The following is a 20,471-nucleotide window of genomic DNA, read 5'->3' on the forward strand; positions in this document are numbered from 1 at the left end:
CTGTATTGCCACTATTGGGTTGCTGGAGTTATTTCAGTTATGCATATATTTATGGAAAATACTGAAATGTGTTGTGCACATCCAGCCACAAAACTTTTATCCATATTTTACATGAAGAACCATTTTTAATGCTGCCTGCCCTTGCTGTTTTTTTTTTCAGATTTTTGTTAACCTCAATGTTTTGTAATTATCCCTTAATGTTATCTCTATAATAAGATTTTAATGGGCAAAATCCTCTTAAATTACACCAGAATGCAGGAAATAAGATCAATAATTTTCAAATTTTTCTGAGGGAGGACCCCCATACCCCCGTAAGCATCCCACACAAACCAAATCTCACTCTAAGGTCTGGTCACAAGTTGGCAGCCCTGAACTTAGCTCTGAATCATGAGTTACTGTGTTCATTCAACAAAACATTGTGAAACACAATCTTTGCAAAGGCAGTTTTGTGAAGAACAGGTGCTTACAGTGCAGTATAACGTAATATATATCTATTAGAAGAGGCAGTTCTTGAAAAGTATATGAAGTGCAATTAGAAAATGAATAAGAATCAAAGCAAAAAGAAAAAAGAAAGAAAGAAAACTGAACAAAACACAGAGCCAGGGCTTTTTCTGCAGATTGAAATTCTCCTTATGAAACACATAACACCTAGGGTTTATCATCATGTATTTGCATCTGTGTGTATATAAAATTTTTCAAGGATGAGGATATTGTTGATCAAAAAGTCATAACCTGACACAAAACCATAAATAATATCTTTCTGAAGAAAGGGTTCAAGTAGAATATAGGTGTCAAGCCAGTCATATATATCAGAACAAAGCGCGTCTGAGAACATACATTGAAAGAACAGATGAGCTGTAGTTTCTGCACCGCCACTGCGACTGTGCAGAACGGACTCGTTTGAGTCGCGCACTGATGACGACACGGGGAGAGGAGGTGCAGCTTTGCCACGTCGGTCTCTGTGCAACGCATTTACACTGTTGCTCCTCCAGCCCTGGGCTAACTTTTAGAGCCCGTTAACACCTTTGGTCGGAGGGAAAGCGACCTCCCAGCGTCCCCTGTGCCGTCGTAGCTCGTCGCCACATCAGTGCAGTCGGTGAAATTGAGACTGGAAGGCGGAAAAATGCTCGGTGCTGTCTGGACTCGTCACACAACTGACTGATGCATCCTCGTTCAGTTCAGCCCCCCGCATGTTGTCGATGTTGTGTGAGTACTGACGGCTTTAAGCAGCTTTTTAAACTACCCAGGTTTCATTCTGAGAGCTAGCGACCAGCTACACACTTTTACCTTTCTGCTTTTAACGCCCGATTTAAAGTTTCCGCAGTGTAAAAACGACAAGACTGCCTGATGTCAGGATCCACACAGGCGGCTTTAGTGCATGTCTTAGCAAGTCTCTGCCCAAAGACACCTCCAGACAGAATATTCCCCAGAGGAACACGAGCTGCTTTATTTTTGCTCAAGTAGAAAACTAGAAACGTGTTGCACTGCCACTAAATTGCCAAATACATTTCTGCAATCCCCACATTATAGTTCATTTCTGCAGCCTACAGTTCCTGTTTTCACTTTTGAATCTCAACTGTAATTTTGCTCCCTTGTGGTGTGTGTCTGTTTGCGTGCGTCTCTCTGTGTCTATTTCCGGTTTGTATATTCAGCTTTAATATCGTTTAATATCGCAGCTTCTGGGCCTGCTTTATTATCATCTCCATCAACTTTCAGAAGCCAAAGTGGCACAAAGGAAATGTAGATATACTCAGAGGCTGTTTCTTATCTGCCTCGTGGTTTGTGTTCCGCTAAGGTGCCTGTCTAGGACTGGAGTTTTATAGTCACAGAGTAATGATTAGAATATAAATAAATTATCCTTAAATATGCTTCTCTGTTACACTCAAACCTGCTTGGATGAGATTTCAGTGACTTTGATTGTGTTTGGGAGACAGAACACCATCATTTCACTGTAGATGAATCAATCAATCAATCAAAGTTTATTTATACAGCCCTTTACAGCAGATCAAAGGCTGACCAAAGTGCTTCACGGTGAAGACAAGAGAATAACTTATAAACAATACAGTGACTTAAAACAATTAATCTGGTGATCAGTTTCTTAATTTAACAAGCACTGATTTTTCCCTGTAAGGTCATTTATAGGGCTTTAACTTGCACAGAAATACTTGAAATAGGAAGTGATGAAATTACAGAAAAGTAGTAAAAATGAGAACAACTGTTCTGAGTCGAGGTGGCTTGTTTTCAAATATCTTGTTTTGCTCTCAAATCCCAAAATATTCTGCTTTACTACCACATACAACAGCAGCAACTTGAATAGTAGAAAAGAAATACCTTATGGATCCCTAAGGGTAAATTCTGTTGTTGCAGTAGCAAGCAGGAATAGTTAAGTGACCGCCACCACAATACAAAGAAACACACAGAAATATCCAGTAAAATTATCATATTTGAGAAGTTGGAACTGGTGAAAATTTACTTGAAGAATAACTGTAATGCCAAAACATCTCTAATTAAATTTCTTCTTGTGGTGCAATTTTTTATACCTTTAAACCTCTAATTGCAGTAGATCAATTTGTCAGGCTGCCTTAGGTTGAAAAAAAAACTGTCCATACAAACATTTCCATACATCTTAGATTAATTAATGGTATAATTCTTCTACATTTAGGTCAACTTTCAGGTTAAATAAATACAGTCCCTGACAAAAGTCTTGTCGCATAAGGATATAGTAACCTTAAATAGCATATAACTTTATTCCTAATCAATCAGTTCTCACAAAAAATGGTTCATTTTAATGCCAAGGGCTTTCACATTAATAACTGGGTGCAAATTGACCCCGTCATAAAGTGTCCTGATGTTCGCATCTTGGTAAAGCCCGTGACATCTGTTTTTGCAAAGACAAAAGTCTTGTCATGTCTTTAAAGGATTCAACCAGTCACAGATTAGAAGTTCACCTGTGACAAATACTGTAACTGACACATTCCCAGGTGTGTATAAAAAGAAACTCAAGACACAAGACCTTCATATGAAGCCCAACCTGACCCCAACAGCATGCCAAAGATCCAACCACAGACCAAAGTGCTGATCATCAAGACCCTTAAGACCAAGTCTGCTGCTGAGGTGGCAGACAGCTTTAATGTATCCAGATGTCAAGTAGAGAGGATAAGACAAAGATCTGAAGAAACTGGTGACGTTCATGACAAGCCCAGGTCAGGCAGACACCTGTTAGAGAAGAGCTTTTGTTGCTTGGACAGTCCAGGGGCAGCACTTTTTCAGCTGCAACAGAGTTACACATGAACTGGTTGCCAGAAATCCCTGTATCTACAAGAACAGTTTGTCACATTCTCTCACGCGGTGTTCTCGATTTGACAAGACTTTTGTCAGGGACTGTATGTACTATAGTGTTAAATGTCATTTGGCTACATTGTTATATTGTCAATTCATGTGTCAGTTCCTTATTTGTATTCAGTAATTATCTGCTCTCCAAAGTGTCTTAACATCGTGAGAAAACGCCACAAGTTTCAGAAGTTTGAGGTGGTGACACACTTCTTCTTTTTTGTCCTGAACAAGCTTCAAACCTCAAAACATTCATTTTACAGCGACAGTGATCCAGACTAAGGAAACAAAAGTTCAAAATAAGCCACTTAATCAATCGATAGCAGTTGTGCTGTTGGACTGCAGAATGCTTTCCCTTGAAATAAACCTTAAGTCAAGATAATAAAGCAGATATATGCGCTGTAAAAACAAACAAAGGGATCCAAGGTTGCCAGACAAATATTCACCTTCACAATAAATTATGCATCTCTGACAGCTGAGTTGCGTTTATGACAGCACATTATTTAATATCCAATCAATAACAAACATAACTACGACTGCATTTCATTTAGTTGGTTCACTGGCATTTCTAAAATGAATGAGAGTCATCATCTATGTTATTAGTTACGTCTGTGCTTTTCTTAGCATTTAAAAATCATGGAAGTACATTTGTGTTCGTCGGCTGGAAGTTGAGAAGATGTTCAGGCAGAAGGATTATAGAAGTTAAGTATTTAATAATCCCGTTGAATGTGTTTTTGTACCGACAGCTTCGGCTTCAAAGATGCATTAACATTTGAATGAAAGACGTGTTTGAGATCGAGACTTTAGATTTGCCTCTGCAAACACCTCCAGGCGACTGTTTCCCAGCACGAGCCTCAGGGGGTAAAACTGTGTGTGAACGGGTTTGATGATCTGTGCAGCTGTAGATTGGTGACGGCTCCGTTTGCATTGCTAAGCAGTGGTTTGACAGCAGCCAGGAGTGTTGCCACCAGCAAGCCTTTGGGATGCTTCTCTGATCGAGCAGCAGTGGCAATATGAGGAAATATTTCTACGATCTGAGGCCTCCAGGAGACGGCTAATTGCCTCATTCTGTCTGTGCGTGTTCACCACAATGTTTGGTACACTTAGCTATAGCTAACGCAAATTCAACAGCACTGCGGAAAAGCATACCTTTTGTGAAGGTTATAATGTTCATTTTATATTTTTAATAGAAGTGTTGAGCTCACATACAGTCATGTCAGAGGCAGTAGTTTGTGCAGGAGCTTTTATTGCTTTATACAGGTTGGTGTGTGGTGTTTCATTGTCATATTAATCTACAACTACAGCTTTAAACTACCCTTAAAACGGCCACACCTCTCTTAAACAATCTGAACAAAAATGTTTTTGTTTTTTGTCAGTCTCTTGTGTGTAGATGGCTAAGAGGTCCAGCAAGGTTGTGTAATTTCTAGTTAATACAGAAAAAAATGACAAATTATTATTCTTTTATCTAATAAAATGTGTTTCAAAGTGTGGCAGATTCTCGTGCGGAAAACAGATTTCACAGTTGCTTTTTTAGAAAATGTTTGGCGGTATGGGCAGGTAACCTGAAGCCTGGTCTGTTAAAGCTGCAGAGTTGAACATTCCAGTTATTACAAGTTCTGCAACAGCGTACCATCATACTCCTTCATAGCAAAATGTATAGAAAGAAAAATGTAAAAAGGTCAAACACGTCAATTCCTACAGATGCTAGAAACCTCTGCATAACTGGTTTCTTCTTTCATGTAGCTATTTGTTGTTACACTCATTGATTAATACAACTGATGAGGTTGAAATAAGTATATAAAGATAAGATAGGATAATTCTTTATTATTTCCCACGTCGGGGAAATTAAATCAGTAAGGGGTGAATTTAAAAAGAACTGAGAACCATCTCAGTGACAAACTGGAACCACTGTACAGTTCTTCAATAATATTTCCCTAATTAACTTTGCTGCTGTTTACATATCACAATGCATGTGATATGTGAACAGCAGAGAAGTAAATACCTCAGTAAATACCTCAGAACAGCTTCTCCAGAGTCAGAACCGAGGTCGGAAACTGTCCGACTCAAACAGCAGAAATCTACAGCATTATAAAGTTTCTACATTTAGTTTCCATCTCCGTCCACCTCATCAACAACAAAATAAGCTCACATTTAAAAAATAAACTCAGGATCCAGGTTTGTTTTAATGCAACTCCTGTTTAAACGCCTGCTTTTTTTCGATTCTGATGAAAAAAAATCACACAAAAAAAACCCCGCATTTTTTTGTATGTCATTTGGCTGCAGAGTGCTGTTTATTAGACCTCACATTTGTTGGTTTTCATTCTGCTTTAAGTGTACTTTTTTTATGTTCTGTCGAGTGTTCTCGTTGAAACTTTGCCTCGTTTGTTTGCTCCACAGAGGCCTGGCTGTACATGGTGGCTTATTGAGGAGAAGGGTAGGAGTCCCAGTGGCTTTTGGTTGGTGGGCGCCGTCCGTGGTTGCCACGGTAACTGGCGACCATGCCAGGAGGTCGCAGGGGTCCCAGCAGACAGCAGCTAAGTCGCTCCGCTCTGCCGTCCCTGCAGACTCTGGTTGGAGGCAGCCTCGGCAATGGTACCGGCCTCAGGAGCAGGTACGTGGAAACGCTGAGCCCCTGGAAACGGGAGACTGTGTCGATGTGATGGATTCTGATGCTTAGAATGTCATGAAAGAGTTGTGTAGATGTAGTGTTGCTGTTAAATAATAATAATAAATATAGAAATACAAATAAATAATAGACTGTTTGCACTACGTTTAAGATTTTTAAGACTTTTATCTTGCACCTTCAGCTATGTTTGCACTCAAAAGGAGAAGCCCTCCAATATTGTTGTACAATGTATACTGACAATAAAGCACATTCTATTCTATTCTATTCTATTCTAAAAAGCCTGGTGAAGATTTTGCTTCTGTTGCTTGAGATATTCACATAGTGTTAACTATAAATACTATGGATGGATGGCTGGATGGTATAGTATAAAAACCCATAACAGTTTTTATGTAATGACCCAAAATGTGTCTGAGCAGTCTGTACACTTCTGCAGTTACACTGAGTACTTTCATTAGGATCAGTCCTCTTAAAACAGTCAAGATTCCTGAACAAAGACATTTCATCAGTTGTTTTGTGCTGATATTTACAACAAATAGAATGCAGCGGTCCCTCCTCTATCACAAGGGTTACGCTCCAGACTCTCCTGTGATGGACAAAAAGTAGCGATCATATTTTTATTTTCTTATTTCTATATGTTTTAAGGCTTTATAAACCCTCCACACTCTCTTACTAACCTTTGCCACACTTCCTATCCTCTTACACAGCGTCTGCACTCTTAAACCTACATCATTGTAACAACATATAAAATTCTGTTTGGGTGCTCACCAGTGAATATACTACAACTTAAATGATGAAGATGATGATGAATTAGCTGTGCAGTCCTGATGATGATGAGATGAATGTACTGCACAGTGAAAATGAACACACGTTATACAAAGTGAACCGCGATATTGTGAGATACTGCTGTAGTAATGTGTCTCATAGCTGCTTTCTCCGGATAGATCGGTTCATGAATGCTTGTACTTTTGTGTGTCTTCTTCCAGGAGCAGCAACTCGGTGGGTTTGTCTGCCCCGCCTCTATCAGCCCTCATCACTCCGGAGCCGGTTCGACACTCGAGGATCCCAGAGCTGCCGTTGGACAGCAGCCTGCTGTTTGAGTTCCTGCTCTTTCTCTATTTGCTGGTGGCCTTGTTTGTCCAGTACATGAACATCTACAGGACGGTCTGGTGGTACCCGTACAGCCACCCCGCTGCCTCTACCTCGCTTGTAAGAACACACAAGACAAATGTTATGTAGTTTTTGCCAATCATTGCTGCGTTCTATTTTAAGTTTAAAAATAAAATGCCCCCAGAGTTGATTCCCTTACTAGAACAAGATTCAGAAATTTAGTTTTTCCCATTAATTTTTAAAAAATTTCTGCTAAACATTGAGTGAAATCGGTTTGTAGTACCATCAGCTCTATTACCATTGCATATGAATGTATAAATAAATAGTGTACACAAATATATAAACAAGTGATACACATTTATTTATTTAACTTAGTAGCTTTTCCTTCACTTTCACATTTTTGTTTCGATTATTGGAAACGGTCTTTGCTCTGGTTGAGACCTTACTAACTATGAATGACAATAAGTAAAACTTTTGGATGTATAATTTCTTTGTGTTAAAATAGATGGCAGCAAAAACTATAAACCTTAACCTGAACGTATTTTGTCCAAAGCGACAGTGTGTGCAGGTTTTTGGTGTTTTTTTGGTGATTGATTTCCTTAAAACCTGACATTACTGCTGATTTCAAAAGAAAAAAAAGATTTAGAGCTTGTAACTGATTTTGATTGAGAGGTTTAGCAGTGACTTTATGGAAAGCTAATGAGAGCTTGTTTGTCCTCAATACAGAACTTCCATCTAATGGACTACCACCTGGCTATCTTCATCACAGTCATGTTGGCCAGGAGGCTTGTTTGGACAATTGTTTCAGAGGTAAACACACAAACCTGATCTGTGTTTGCCTTCAGCTAACACACTATCGCACCAGTGGGAACTGAGGCTTCAGTACGATGTTGTTGGTGCCTCAGTCTGTTTGATATCTGTGGGTTATTCAGTCGTCTGTCTCCTCCAGGTGTCTCAGAGCAGCGGGGGATCGGTGTTCCGCTACGTGGTCCTTATTGCAGCCCGGCTCAGCCTGCTGACCATGTGTGGCTGGGTGCTCTGCTGGACGCTGGTCAACCTCTGCAGAAACCACTCTGTGCTCAACCTCCTCTTCCTGGGATACCCGTGAGTTTTTAACACCCTTTAAAGGCCAGCTTATGCTTGATCAAGTTACCTCAAAGCAGAAGTATTTCTGTCTGTTCTGAGCTTCTGTACTAGAAGGTGGGACGAAAAGCTTTCCATCAGCGGAGAGTTAAACGAATCATACAAATGGTAATTGCAGTAGAGACTTCTGCACTTTCTATGCTAAAAAGCATTCATAGCGGTTGTTTCTGAAAACTGAAATAGTTTTGCGAATGAATGTAATACAACGTCCTGAGAGAGTAGTTGAACGCTCTAAATGGCATGTTATTGTTTAAAACTTCTCAAAATTACACGGTCTGTTTAACTTTTTATCATAGCAGGAAACTCTCTTTCCAGTGGAATTGTCATCCTATTAACTTTCTTATAGTCCTTGAACTAAACAATTGTGACTGTAACCAAGCCAGGCTCAAAATGGGGATGTTTCATCAAAAAGGACTTCTTTGCCTCATTTTTAAAAAATGGCCGAAAATAAACCATGTGCACTAACAATTATCTAAAAAAACAAAAAAAATCGGTGCTACTCAGCTGCTGCCAGCAGTCATGTGACAAAAGTTCAGGGACTTTTCATCTGAACTAGACTTAACTTGCAGACTGTGTGTTTCCACAAAGCAGGTAGGAGACTAGGATGGAGACTAATTAGAAATGAGACATAAGACATCTATAGTACACTGACACCACTTTTTTCCAGCTTTGGTAACATCTGTGGGCACTTGGAAAAATGTGGTACGAGTCGATTCAAAGTTTTTGCAATTTTTGCAAAATGAATAATCAGTGAAATTCTACTCTCATATTTTCTTTCTACTGTACAAAAGAAATCCTTGAGCTCTTTCCACTTCTAGCTACGATTGTGTTGTTTCCGTAGCGGCGCAGTGAAAAATGAGCTCACAGTGAGTCAAACATGTGTAAGGAACAAAAAGCCCCCAGAAACAGTTTTGGGTTCAGAGAGTTAAACCCTGCTTATCGTTCTTCCTCAGCACGCTGATCTTTGTGTACTGGATGCAAATGTTAGAAAGCTGGTTTGGGGTTAGAGAAGTTGTCGGTGGAGCACCTGTTCCCAACGTTGTAACGATACGCGGGGAATCGAGGCAATCTGATAAGCATTTTCTCTGAAGTGTATTGATGCTTTAGTTCATCCTCACACACATACATGTACATCTGAGGTGAAACTACGGTGCGACTGGTTTTTTCACATGTATGCCGATATGATCATATTGTCATACTGCCTGTCAGCAGCACATCATTTGTCTTCAGTTTTCCAATTGTGTGACTTCTGTGTGTTTCAATTGTACGTTTGTGCCATAAAAAATCATATGCAAAACATTGCTTTCATGCACAAACATATCATCACTATAAAAACAAGTTCACTTGATCTTGTTTGTTATAAACTATCGAGTCAAAACTGTCTAGACAATAACGTGACTTTCGGAACAAATTATTCTCAGAGGTATTGGTTAATCTGGTCATTCACAGTGATGCGGTAATACTGTGGAGCGTGATTGTTTGTTTATTTATTCATTCTTTCCTAATGTATGTGGTAATGGTGAAGGAAGTTGTGGACCCACCCTCCCCTAATGTGTCTCACCATTTTAATAATGCATGATGTTTTCACATCATTCATCTCCCTCTCATCATGCCATCATTTAAAAACTAAAACACGCTGCTCTGTTTTTCTGTTTGTCCTCGTTAACTCGCTGCCCTCCCTCCACGCCAGATTTGGTGTGTACGTCCCGCTGTGCTGTTTCCATCAGGAGGGAGGGAAAAGTCAAACTGCACCGGCCGACTGCGATTACCCAGCCGACCACCAGCAGACCGACCTGACGGAGACCCCGTTCTTTCGACCACGTGACTTCCTCTTCCTGTTACGGGAGAACCTCAGAGAGCAGTTTTCCAGCCCTCCGCACATGCCGACTCACACCTGCCCACCACACACACACTCGCACACACCGGAGCTGATTCGAGCCGAGGTGGAGGAGCTCAAGAGCGACTTTAACCGGCGAATAAAGGAAGTGCTGTTCAACTCGCTGTTCAGCGCATACTACGTTGCCTTCCTGCCTCTGTGCTTCGTCAAGGTGGGTATCTGTCATTTTAATTCCATTTCTTCATTGAGGATTGTCGTGTTATTGTGTAGGCACTTGTGTCTATTCATGCCCTGCTTTCACTTTACTGTCATCACTTCCTGTTAATTTTCCGCTAATCTTTTTCATTTTGCTCCACAGAGCACCCAGTACTATGACATGCGCTGGTCATGTGAGCACCTCATCATGGTGTGGATTAATGCGTTTGTGATGCTCATGAGCCAGCTGCTGCCTCCCAGCTACTGCGACTTGCTTCATCGCTCAGCGGCTCACCTGGGCCGCTGGCAGAAGCTGGAGCACGGCCCGATCAGTAACGCACCTCAGCATGCGTGAGTGTTCCTTTGCTTCTTTACTTGCACATTTGCAGAAACTCAAACATTCTTTATATATATATATATATATATATATATATATATATATATACACATAGCAGCGTATGTAACTGCACTGTTAACATTTTCAGGTGGTCAGAAAGCACCATTTGGCCTCACGGGGTGTTGGTACGGCACAGTCGATGTCTATATAAGGCAGTCGGATCCTATAATGTCGCTCTGCCCTCTGATGTCTCCCATGCAAGGTTTTATGTGAGTATTTTTTTTTAATCTTACTGACAGTGGACATGCTGGAATAATGACACTTGTACAATATAATACAACACCACCACAGACTACACAGCTTAGAGTTGGTTCACTGCAGTTTCTGTAATGTGGGAAATGCACCACATCACCTAAACTAAAGAGTGCTCTTGCGAACATCAGCAGAAGTTATACTTAAGCTGGATTTAGACTTCTACGTTAATGGCTTATGCTGTACTTACAGGCTCCGAAGCTAAGCTGCAGTTGGTGTGAATTTGCTCATAAATATACGTATACATTGGGGCTACAGAGATGCAACATGGGCACCGCAAAGATGAGCATGTCATCTTAACTAAGAAACATCTAAAATCGGAAACATTGACGTCATGTAGTGTTGCTGAGGGAGTTAAACAATGTGAATATAATAAAAACAACGGGTTGGTATGGTTGCAACAGTGAGCACCACACGATAAGAAAGTTTGAGCGTTTCTTCAGCAGGTTTGGGAGAGCTGCATCTCTAACATACAGTCATGGAAACAATTATTAGACCACTCTTGTTTTCTTCAATTTTTTGTACATTTCAATGCCTGGTACCACTAAAGGTATATTACCTGAAGAATACAATGAACACGAAAAAAAATACAGCTGATTTCATAATACTTTGTCCTGTTTGACATGTTTAAGCTTCATTGTATTCCCAGGGTAGCCTGGCCGCGCGAGCCCCATGTTTCTGAAGGCACAAGGGTCTAGGGAAGCTCGACAGGGAGGGAGGCGGGCTAAAAGGTTGTCTTTCAAATCACTCTGGAGCAGTTGGGTAGGTATACAACCAATCAGTACAACGAATAGGCTGACGTAGTTCCTAGAGCGCTGGCGGATTGTGGCTAAGTCCCGTTAGCTTCCCAACCAGCGGAGCCAACTGGTATATTAAGGATTTGCCATATCCCGTCGGCATAAGTCCAAATACGTCTTTCTTCTCAATGAAATACTTCAGTGCCGTCCTTTGTTTATCTTTCAAGTTGAATTTTAGCTTCAAATCTTTAAGGGCTGTGCCAAAGCCGAGTCGAAAGATAACTGTTTATTGTGCGCCGGTTGTTTCTGTCAGAATCGTCGCGCCTCTGTCGTCACTTAGTTACGCCCGCCTTCTGACTCTACACTTCATGGTGATTGGTCCGGCCAGTTTTAGGAGAATCCAGCCTCGAGCCTTATGGAGGGTAACTAGACCCACCCTGGCAGAGAATTAAATTCGTTGCCGTGGGTTGTCTAGCGCGGCGAGGCTATTCCCAGGGTATTTTAGAGGACATTTCATGTCATCAGCAGCACTGCACATGTAAAGGTCTAGAGTGGTTTCCTGCTGACATTCAAGCCGTAGCACAACTCAGAAGTTGTCAGCTCTCACATAATGCCCAAAAGAATTATGTGACGCCACAAAGGCAGCCATCTTGGCACTGCTGGAAATTGGCATGAGTGACAGACAGGTAGTGAAAAAACTGAAGATCTCCAAGAAAGCCATTCATTACACCAAGAAAAAACAAGCCCAGCATGGTTCTACCAAATTGCAAACAGTTTTATTCCATCAGCTGGAAAACTCTTTCCTGCTTCCAATGACTGGATTTTCCAACAAGACAATGCCCCTGGGCACACGGCAAGGTCAGTTAAAGGTTAGGGTTTTAAAATGAACGACAAATTGAAGAAAACACGCGTGGTCTAATAATGTTTCCATGACTGTATTTGTGCATGTGTAGTATATTTTAGAAGTGGTCATTTTATTGCGTTCACATCCTGCTTATTGAATGTTTTCATGTATGATCCACCGTATGCTCTTCAGTGTGTTTATTTCTCACCCTCTTTTCTGTTGTTTTTTGCAGTTCCTGTTCCACAAGCCGTTGCGGATCCTCAACCTGCTGATCTGGATCGAGTCCAGTGTGGTTTTGTACCAGTTATACTCTCTGTTGCGCTCTGAGCGCTGGAACCACACACTGTCTCTGGGCCTTATTCTCTGTTGCAACTACTATGTCCTTTTCAAACTACTCCGAGACCGCATTGTACTGGGCAAAGCCTATTCATACCCTCTGCCCTCTGACAGTTTGGGGCTGAAGTCGCAGTAAAGGCTCAGCACAGCGAGACCTCAAATACGAACTCGAGATGTGGAGGGGAGGTGGCTGGAGGTCTGATTATGTGGAAGACACTTGGAGGTTAAGGGACAGACTGTGAACTCATAATTGTGTTTTGATACGGTTCTATTTTTAATGCAATGTTTATATATACCTATTTAAAAGAATATTTTTATTTTGTATACTATTTGGAGTTACACCGGGCATTACCACGCTGACGACATTAGCATTTTGTGTTATGTTGTTGCTAGGCGTCAGGGAAGTCGGGGAATGCCAGGCGGTGACTTTCACCAAAGATATTTTAAGTGCAGGAGGCCAATCACAGAGTGGGCTTGGCCTCTGACAGTCAGTTAGACTAGATGAGCATTTCAGAGGAGAGGATGGAGTTGTGCCTGAGATCCTGATTTCTGATTGTCCCATAATCTACTTCGGCCTTGAAGCTTAAATCTGGAACCAGTCGCTGTTTGGGTAGCAGGGCGATGTTATCATTTCACCAGTGATGCAGCCATTAATGCTGTTTGTCTCTTCTGTTGAAGAAAACAGATTCTCATTTAGTGAAATATGTTCTCCTTTTGGGCAGTGATTAGAGGATCAGTACCGCTCATTTCTCAAGCTTAAGTTTAAGACTGCAAACAGGAAGTCTGGAAAGATCGACCAAATCAACCAACACCTCTAAAGCTCGTAGATTAACATTTTATATTTTCAAAATGTAACAACAACAGTTGTTTGACCAACCAGCAGAAACTACCTAACAAAAAATAGTCCAGAACATAACCCGCCATAAAACAGAAAATTGTCATTTCTACTTTTTCGTTTTGGAACAGGATAAACTGCATTTATCATGTTAACTAATGAGCTTTAGAGGTCCATGTCAATAAATTTAGTTCATTGTCATTTCAACAGAATTTACCAGGGTCATATTAGCCTTTTTTCTGTTTCCTCTCTTAAGTTAAGCTTACAGCTGGTTGTAGCTTCACGCTTACCGAAGACACAAAAAGGTGAGAGAATTACACAACTTTTTTGGACTGTTCCTTTAAGTGGAGCGTCAGTGAAATTCAATAACTAACCAGTTGTTGAATTAAACTTTGGTACAAACTAACCTGTCTAGTAGACTCTCCTGTCTACCGTCTCTGCAGAGATGTGCTGTTTTCTTCTTACTCACCTTATTAATGTCTTTATACTCTCACTATCTGCTTGGTTCACATCATTGGCTATCTGAAGTGGCAGACACTATTGGCATCCTTAAACTCAAATCACACCCAAAACTGTAAAAATCATAGACTGTGTATAAAGATGGACGTAACCCATGGGTCTGAAAGTGGCTTAAACCTACATTACTGTGAATGGCCAGCAGGGGGTGAGTCTGTGTCGTAGTCTATTAGAAAATGATGCTACATCTTGATTTGTTACCTCAGTAAATATTTTGAGTCTTGTTCAGTGCAGCATGATGTTCATTTTGTGAATTGTGGAAACATTTAGGGTAAAATAGAAGATAAAGCAGGGTATGCTTGAGGGCTACCTTTTGCTTGACAAGTCGCTGGTGTATGGATGCGAGTAATGTCGTTAAGTTCTCAATCAGATCCACCCCTTGCTTGTCATGTCAGGTGTTAGAAGACAAAAATGGCAACAGCTAAATTCCAAACTTGAGGCTTCAAAATAGTTCATGAAACAATGAGTGATGTCATGACAGTTATGTGCATCTTTTCTATGCAGTCTATGTTAAAACTAAACCTTGCATGTCCTGGTTGTAGTTACTTAAAAAGTAAAATTTGAGTAGTGACTGCTAAAGGCAGATGTTTATTAAAGTCAAACTAATTTTGACGCGCTGAACTCTTCCTGCTATAATATAGCGATAAACTTTTTGCTTTTAAAGTTCTTTCAGTCACTTTTTATTCAACTTTTTTTCAACTTTCAGGTTGTCAAATACTGCTGCTTTGCCACTGGCATCTGATTGGTGTCCTTTATCATTGGTGCCGCCTGTATTAATATTTGATTCTTATATGTTCATTATGTGCCTCATAAGGAGGCAGTGTAAGTCACAGTGTTCCCTAAAGAAACTAAGGATTGTGTCCCGTGTCGGACTGTTATTTTCCACTTAGTTTTATTTTGACTTAAATCTCATCAGCACTTGCTGTTTACATGTGCTATTTGGCTATGTTAGGTATAAAAACTACTTGTTTGAGGTTAAGTAAAGATCTTAATTTCGTTACCTGAAGAAGAGCAAACAGCAAGGAGCATTTTTCTGTTGACCCATGGTGCTTATTTCTTATAATCACACATTGTTACTGGTCTGTATGACTACAGAGTGCATTCAAACGTGACATCAACAGGTCCTTGCAAAGCAGCAGTATGTGACAAATCTGGAGTGAGACTGTGCTTCTTTTTAATTTCTGAATGTTTAAACCATAAAGAGATTCAGTAATACTGCATCGCATCAGGTCCACTTTGTGGCTTGGATGCAGATAACAAAATGAATGTGGCTAATGATGAAGTTTCCTGCTGGTACATCCCAAGACCTAACCCTTGTTCCACTGCAAATATTGTCATCACGCTCTCATACGGAGGTGACAGCAGAGGATGTTTAGCAGTTTTCATGGGTGATGAATGCAAAATCAAATGGTGACGACAGCTGGAGGGGAAAGACTGTGTGTGTCACCTCATTACCGGTTCATGTATTCTCTGTTACCAAAATGGTGTTAAAAGCAGGTTGCCTTGCATGCTGTTGCCTTTCTGTACAGTCACACTTCTTTACCCTTCAGTGGTTTTCTCTTTAAGACTCCCCTACAATAAAATCTACAGTCGGTGCAAAGCTTCAGGCAGTGTTAAGGATTAGTGTCAGGGCCTGATTAACTGTAACATTTCAGACAGAAATCCATAAAACATGAACACGGGACATGTTGTATCTGAGATTCAGTCATTCCTGTGCTGTTGTAACTTTCACAATAACTGCCTCAGTCACGTTTCAGGTTGTGTGAATGAGGGGGAGGAAACCAGTGAATACATCTGGACAAGTCTGAGGAGGCTTTGATGAAACTCAAATGCCATCCATGTGCCAGTTTGTCTGCAAACTTAACCCCTCGAGTCAGCTCTTTGGTGCTTATGTTCTGTTCTCAGTCATTTTCCACTTGAATGTAGCAAATTTTGAATTGTTGTTAACTTGCATTGGCATGTTTTTTGTTTTGTTTTTATTTCTGTTGGTGGCACTGCCTCTGAATTGGACACCATCACTGGAATATCGGTAACACAGATATGACACATTTCATGGATTGCTTTAAATCCTGCTTCAACATCTGTTCTTACTTGAAGGATGCATCTTTGCTCCAATGTGCTCTGCTTCATTTGGGCTTGTGAACCAATAAAATAACAACTAAAGAGAAGAAATAGGGAAGGAGACTTCAAAAGATTTTAATTCATGTCCTCTTGATTGCGTTGCCCTGAAGTGTACTCGATCATCTTTGAGCCAACATAAAATCTAAAGAGGCGATAAGTGAAAATTGGCCACAGATGATGATCTGTGGCTAATTTGCTATGAAGTAAAAATCCATTTGCAGTTTTTTTTTTTTTTTTTTTAATGTGCCATATCCCCGGATCCATTTTCAGACTCCTATTTGAATCTGTTGTTCAATGTGTCGGTGCTGGAGAAATCAGGGGAGCTGGTCCTCACATTTCGGCTTTTGACAGTGTTCTGTTTCCCCACAACATTTCTGAATATTCTTTTTGACATCTGAAATAAAACAAATGGTGTTTCAACTGTTATCGTGCAAATTTCTGTGCACCAACATGTGTGAGCTGAAGGAGAAGAAATATGTGACACAGTTGCCTCTTTTTCAAAGCGTATATTTCATGAAACCCACCAGTCTTTTAAGAAAAGACACAAATAAGAAAAGAAAGTTAAAAAATAAAAGTGCTTATGTAAGCCTAGGCAAAGTTGGCATCATGCTCATTGTGGACACCTGCAGTAGCCACCAGATGGCACTAAGCGATAAAGAATAACATTCAACAAATGGTGCTTCATGGAACGAAATCCACACCCTTGGCAGGAGACAAATGCAGTTTAACATCAACCTGTATAACAAGTTGAATACTCTTTCAAAACATATACACTATGCTTGTAGATAACTAGTGTGTCCACAGAGGAAAGCGTTTGGAAAGAAACAGTTGGCAACTTTGGTCGCTGACTTGTACATTCATCCACAAACACCATTTTCAGTAGAAAAAGTTTTAACAGTGCAATCTTTAGTATTAGCTCAATAAAAGAAACAAAAAACAGGCTATAATTTGTAGAGAAACAGTTTACTGGTCCTACTCTATCAGTCCAAATTCCAGATCGAAGGGGTTTGATGATAACTTGGTTATCCGGATGAGTGTTTAAAGAAGAAACTTTCATATTTTAGAAATGTGAGTGAAGACGCAAAAACAAAATGCCATGTTCATATAATTTAGCATCAATACTGGATTTGTATCTGCTCTGTACTGATGCTGGCATCTGAGAATGGGCAGAAAACTAAATTTGAATATTTGTATTAATATGTCACTGCTACAGGTAGTGAGCTGAAAAGTGTGATGTTCTTGAGTTCCCAATATTCCAGAACGATGTGTAGTTGGTTGGTGGTTCTGTAGCGACACTCCTTAGTGGTCATCATCCTCCTCATCCCTCTCTGCAGTCCACAAAGTTTCCTTTTATCCAGTAGCAGATCTGAGCGTACTTCAGAGGTGTGATTCTCACCGCTACATTAAATTCCTGAGGCGCCCCTTGTCGCTCCACCCACTGATGCCCAGAAAACACACCTATCACCTTTCGCTCCCAGCGCCGGCGCCGCCCGTCCCACATCCGGGCATAGACTCCCGAGCCACTGGCCCCAGGTTGAGCATCGCAGTGCTGGTACAACAGGTCTGACGTCTCCTCGCCAGCCCGACAGAACCGGTACACCAGCTGTCCTGGACGGTCGTTATCAAATCCTGAGAAATGGACCCGTCGACCAGGCAGTCTCTGAGCCGGAGGACTGACTCCTAACTTCATGTGGCGGCGTTTGTGGGCCTTCTTGAGCTCCAGCAAAGCATAGTCATAGTCCATGCCAATGTCATTGGCATTCCCTTTAATCCATCCTTTGGGAACATGGGTGCGCTTGGCCCTGATCCACTGGAACTTCATTTTGTCGTTGGTCGGTGGGGCGTATGGAGCAGGGCCACCTTCAATGTGGTTGGTGAAGTTGGAAGGAAGGTAGAAGGAAGAATATTGTGCATCTCGTTGCTTGGGTTTTAAAAATCCAACCCGGAGCTTCTGAGCTCCTTTCACGTAGTTTTTACCATCATGAACACAATGAGCAGCTGTGAGAACATGGCGATCTCCCACCAGTGTACCAGAACACCCAGTGGACAGCTTGACAGCCACTGAGAATGGATATTTCAGCAGGAAGTCCTGCCCAGCGATGCTAAAACGCCCATCATGGCCAAAAATCTGTCGCTTTCTTCTGACATGTGACCTCTCGGCCTTACCGGATGACCCGGAGGAGTAGGCTGGACTGGTGTTAGGGCTGGGGTTGTAGCCATAGATCCCAATCGCGGTCTCAGTGAGATGACCATCAGAGTGAAGGGTCTCATAAGCCAGGAGACGCCGCAGGTCCCAGTAGCTCGGGCGAGGGGCTTTCTTGTGGCATTCTGGGTCACAGGGGGAGCTGACATCCAAGCGAGCCGGAGACAGAAAGTGAGGAGCTGGTCGAGTTTCTGTCTGCTGTGGGAGGACCACGGGGACACGCTGTAGAATCCACTGAGGTTTGGAGGAGGAGGAGGAGAAAACGGGTGGAAGGAGAAGGAGAAACAGGAGGGAGGTAAACCTGAGGATGGACGAGAGGAGAAATCAAGTAACAACTGTGATCAACATCAGAGGTGTCAGACACAATTTTTTCTGCAGAACAAAAGCAGTTAAACGTGACCGGATGCCCAGACCCCTGATCAAACATCCTCATTCCTACAGCCAGCATCATGCATTTATGGCATGCATGGGAGCTGAGGGAGAGTAATTGAAGTTGAAGAATTTTATCTGTGCAGGAATTTGGCAGCGGGAACCTTCCACTGTTTTTAATGCTGCAAATATGACAAACAAGGCAAAGATCAGGCTTTGGTGGAAAATTCCTTCAGTGGCCTGAGGGATCGGCCTGAAGCCTGCAAAAGTGGCTGAATAACATTTAGCTGATCTGGAAACAGACAGTTTTTTGTAAATGGGTTAGGGGTGATACAAGTTACAGTTTTGTAAGCAACCTCACACCCTCCCCTCTGACTTCATCTCCTGAATACAATATCCAGTATTGTAGTGGAAGGTTGCAGGAAAATGTCAAAATTCTAAACTTGGCATCATGTTTCTTGCAACTCTTACTCCCAACAGAAGTCAAAGACCACATTTGGATTCATTATTTAGGAGAAATGTTATTAATTTAATTTACAGGTGCGTCATTAAAATGTTAACAGTAGACTTAATAATTATTTTTCCACTGTGTAACTTCGCCTTAGATACGTTTTTGCAGCTTAATTTGCTAATGTAGCCGCAAATCCGCTCCTAGTTTACGCATGGACAAACCCTACGCAGAGGTAACTTACCGGGGGAGCGCAACCCGCGAGCGCATGGTCTAACGTCTGCAGGTGAGGTGATGGCTGAACACTGAGGGAAAAACCCCTCGATCCAGAGCACTCAGAGCTTAGGACAGAAGTTCAAATGCTGCAAATAGACACTAGTTGTCCCCTTTGGCCTCTCTTCTCAAGAACTGCCGACTTTAGTTGATCCGTGACAGCCTGGACTCGTCCAAAAGAAGCAGCCGGGTCGCCAGCAGAGGAGTTGGATCATTGTGCGCTGCTGGAGGAGGAGGAGGTCTCCCGTCTGCCGGAGCTCGAAGTGTGTTATCCGCAGGCGAGGAGTGTTTCTGACCCCAGCACGGTCATGTGACGATCACATCACTGCTGCTGGATAGGTCTACAGGAGACTCTGCTGCACTCAGTATTAAGGTTAATTATGATGAAGTCTATTGCAGTTTTTATTTACATTTTGCACATCACTGTAATTTAACTACAGCTGTTTGTAATGATGATGTCCATTTTTAGTGAATTAATTTAAACACATTGCCAGTTTTATTAATGATCACGTACTTTTCCACACATCAAGAGAACAGATTCAGTTTTCTTACTGTCAGAACTATAGTTAAGCATGCCAAAGGGATCCAGTTGCATCGATTTATGCAACAAAGAAATTTGCAAAATTTGGTAGGAACAATGTGGGGTTGCCAGGTTGTAAACAAATCCTTTGTTTAACTTTCCTTGTCCTCTTTTTGTTGTGAGTGGTGTACACTTTATAAGAAATATAAATGCAGCATGCATTGTGACACCGGAAGGGTTGATAATCCCCCTTCTGGTGGTGAAACTGTTGAATTTAGTCAATTGTGCAGAAAATGGTTTTGTGTTGTTCATTTGGTGACAAATTCTCAACCACTGACTTAATCCACACCCAGATCTGCTTTAAAGGACCAGGATCAGATAG

At 41.4% G+C, this 20,471-nt stretch overlaps 2 protein-coding genes across 2 annotated transcripts; one reads left to right on the forward strand and one right to left on the reverse strand.

Moving 5' to 3' along the window:
• The first annotated feature begins 926 nt into the window (after positions 1 to 926).
• Positions 927 to 16,702, forward strand: tmem39a (transmembrane protein 39A). Its single transcript, XM_022208311.2, has 9 exons — positions 927 to 1,206; positions 5,728 to 5,941; positions 6,940 to 7,162; positions 7,790 to 7,873; positions 8,013 to 8,167; positions 9,897 to 10,254; positions 10,402 to 10,589; positions 10,724 to 10,844; positions 12,701 to 16,702. The coding sequence occupies exons 2-9, from the start codon at positions 5,829 to 5,831 to the stop codon at positions 12,938 to 12,940; spliced, it is 1,482 nt and encodes a 493-aa protein (XP_022064003.1). The 5' UTR covers positions 927 to 1,206; positions 5,728 to 5,828; the 3' UTR covers positions 12,941 to 16,702.
• Positions 16,703 to 16,767: 65 nt separating this feature from the next.
• Positions 16,768 to 19,871, reverse strand: LOC110960899 (serine protease 23). Its single transcript, XM_022208312.2, has 2 exons — positions 19,541 to 19,871; positions 16,768 to 18,780 (listed from the first exon to the last, which is right to left on the reverse strand). The coding sequence occupies exons 1-2, from the start codon at positions 19,564 to 19,566 to the stop codon at positions 17,595 to 17,597; spliced, it is 1,212 nt and encodes a 403-aa protein (XP_022064004.1). The 5' UTR covers positions 19,567 to 19,871; the 3' UTR covers positions 16,768 to 17,594.
• Positions 19,872 to 20,471: the final 600 nt, after the last annotated feature.

This window comes from Acanthochromis polyacanthus, chromosome 2, assembly GCF_021347895.1.
Source record: "Acanthochromis polyacanthus isolate Apoly-LR-REF ecotype Palm Island chromosome 2, KAUST_Apoly_ChrSc, whole genome shotgun sequence".
Classification (NCBI taxonomy): Eukaryota; Metazoa; Chordata; class Actinopteri; family Pomacentridae; genus Acanthochromis; species Acanthochromis polyacanthus.

What these genes read in the sequence shown, in the direction of transcription:
- tmem39a (XM_022208311.2), top strand. Translation starts at nt 5,829, where the DNA reads ATGCCAGGAGGTCGCAGGGGTCCCAGCAGACAGCAGCTAAGTCGCTCC. An exon ending in CTCCTCTTCCTGGGATACCC is followed by an intron (nt 8,168 to 9,896) that starts GTGAGTTTTTAA and finishes CCTCCACGCCAG; the next exon opens with ATTTGGTGTGTACGTCCCGC. An exon ending in AGTAACGCACCTCAGCATGC is followed by an intron (nt 10,590 to 10,723) that starts GTGAGTGTTCCT and finishes TAACATTTTCAG; the next exon opens with GTGGTCAGAAAGCACCATTT.
- LOC110960899 (XM_022208312.2), bottom strand. Translation starts at nt 19,566, where the DNA reads ATGCGCTCGCGGGTTGCGCTCCCCCG. An exon ending in TCGCGGGTTGCGCTCCCCCG is followed by an intron (nt 18,781 to 19,540) that starts GTAAGTTACCTC and finishes GTCCATCCTCAG; the next exon opens with GTTTACCTCCCTCCTGTTTC.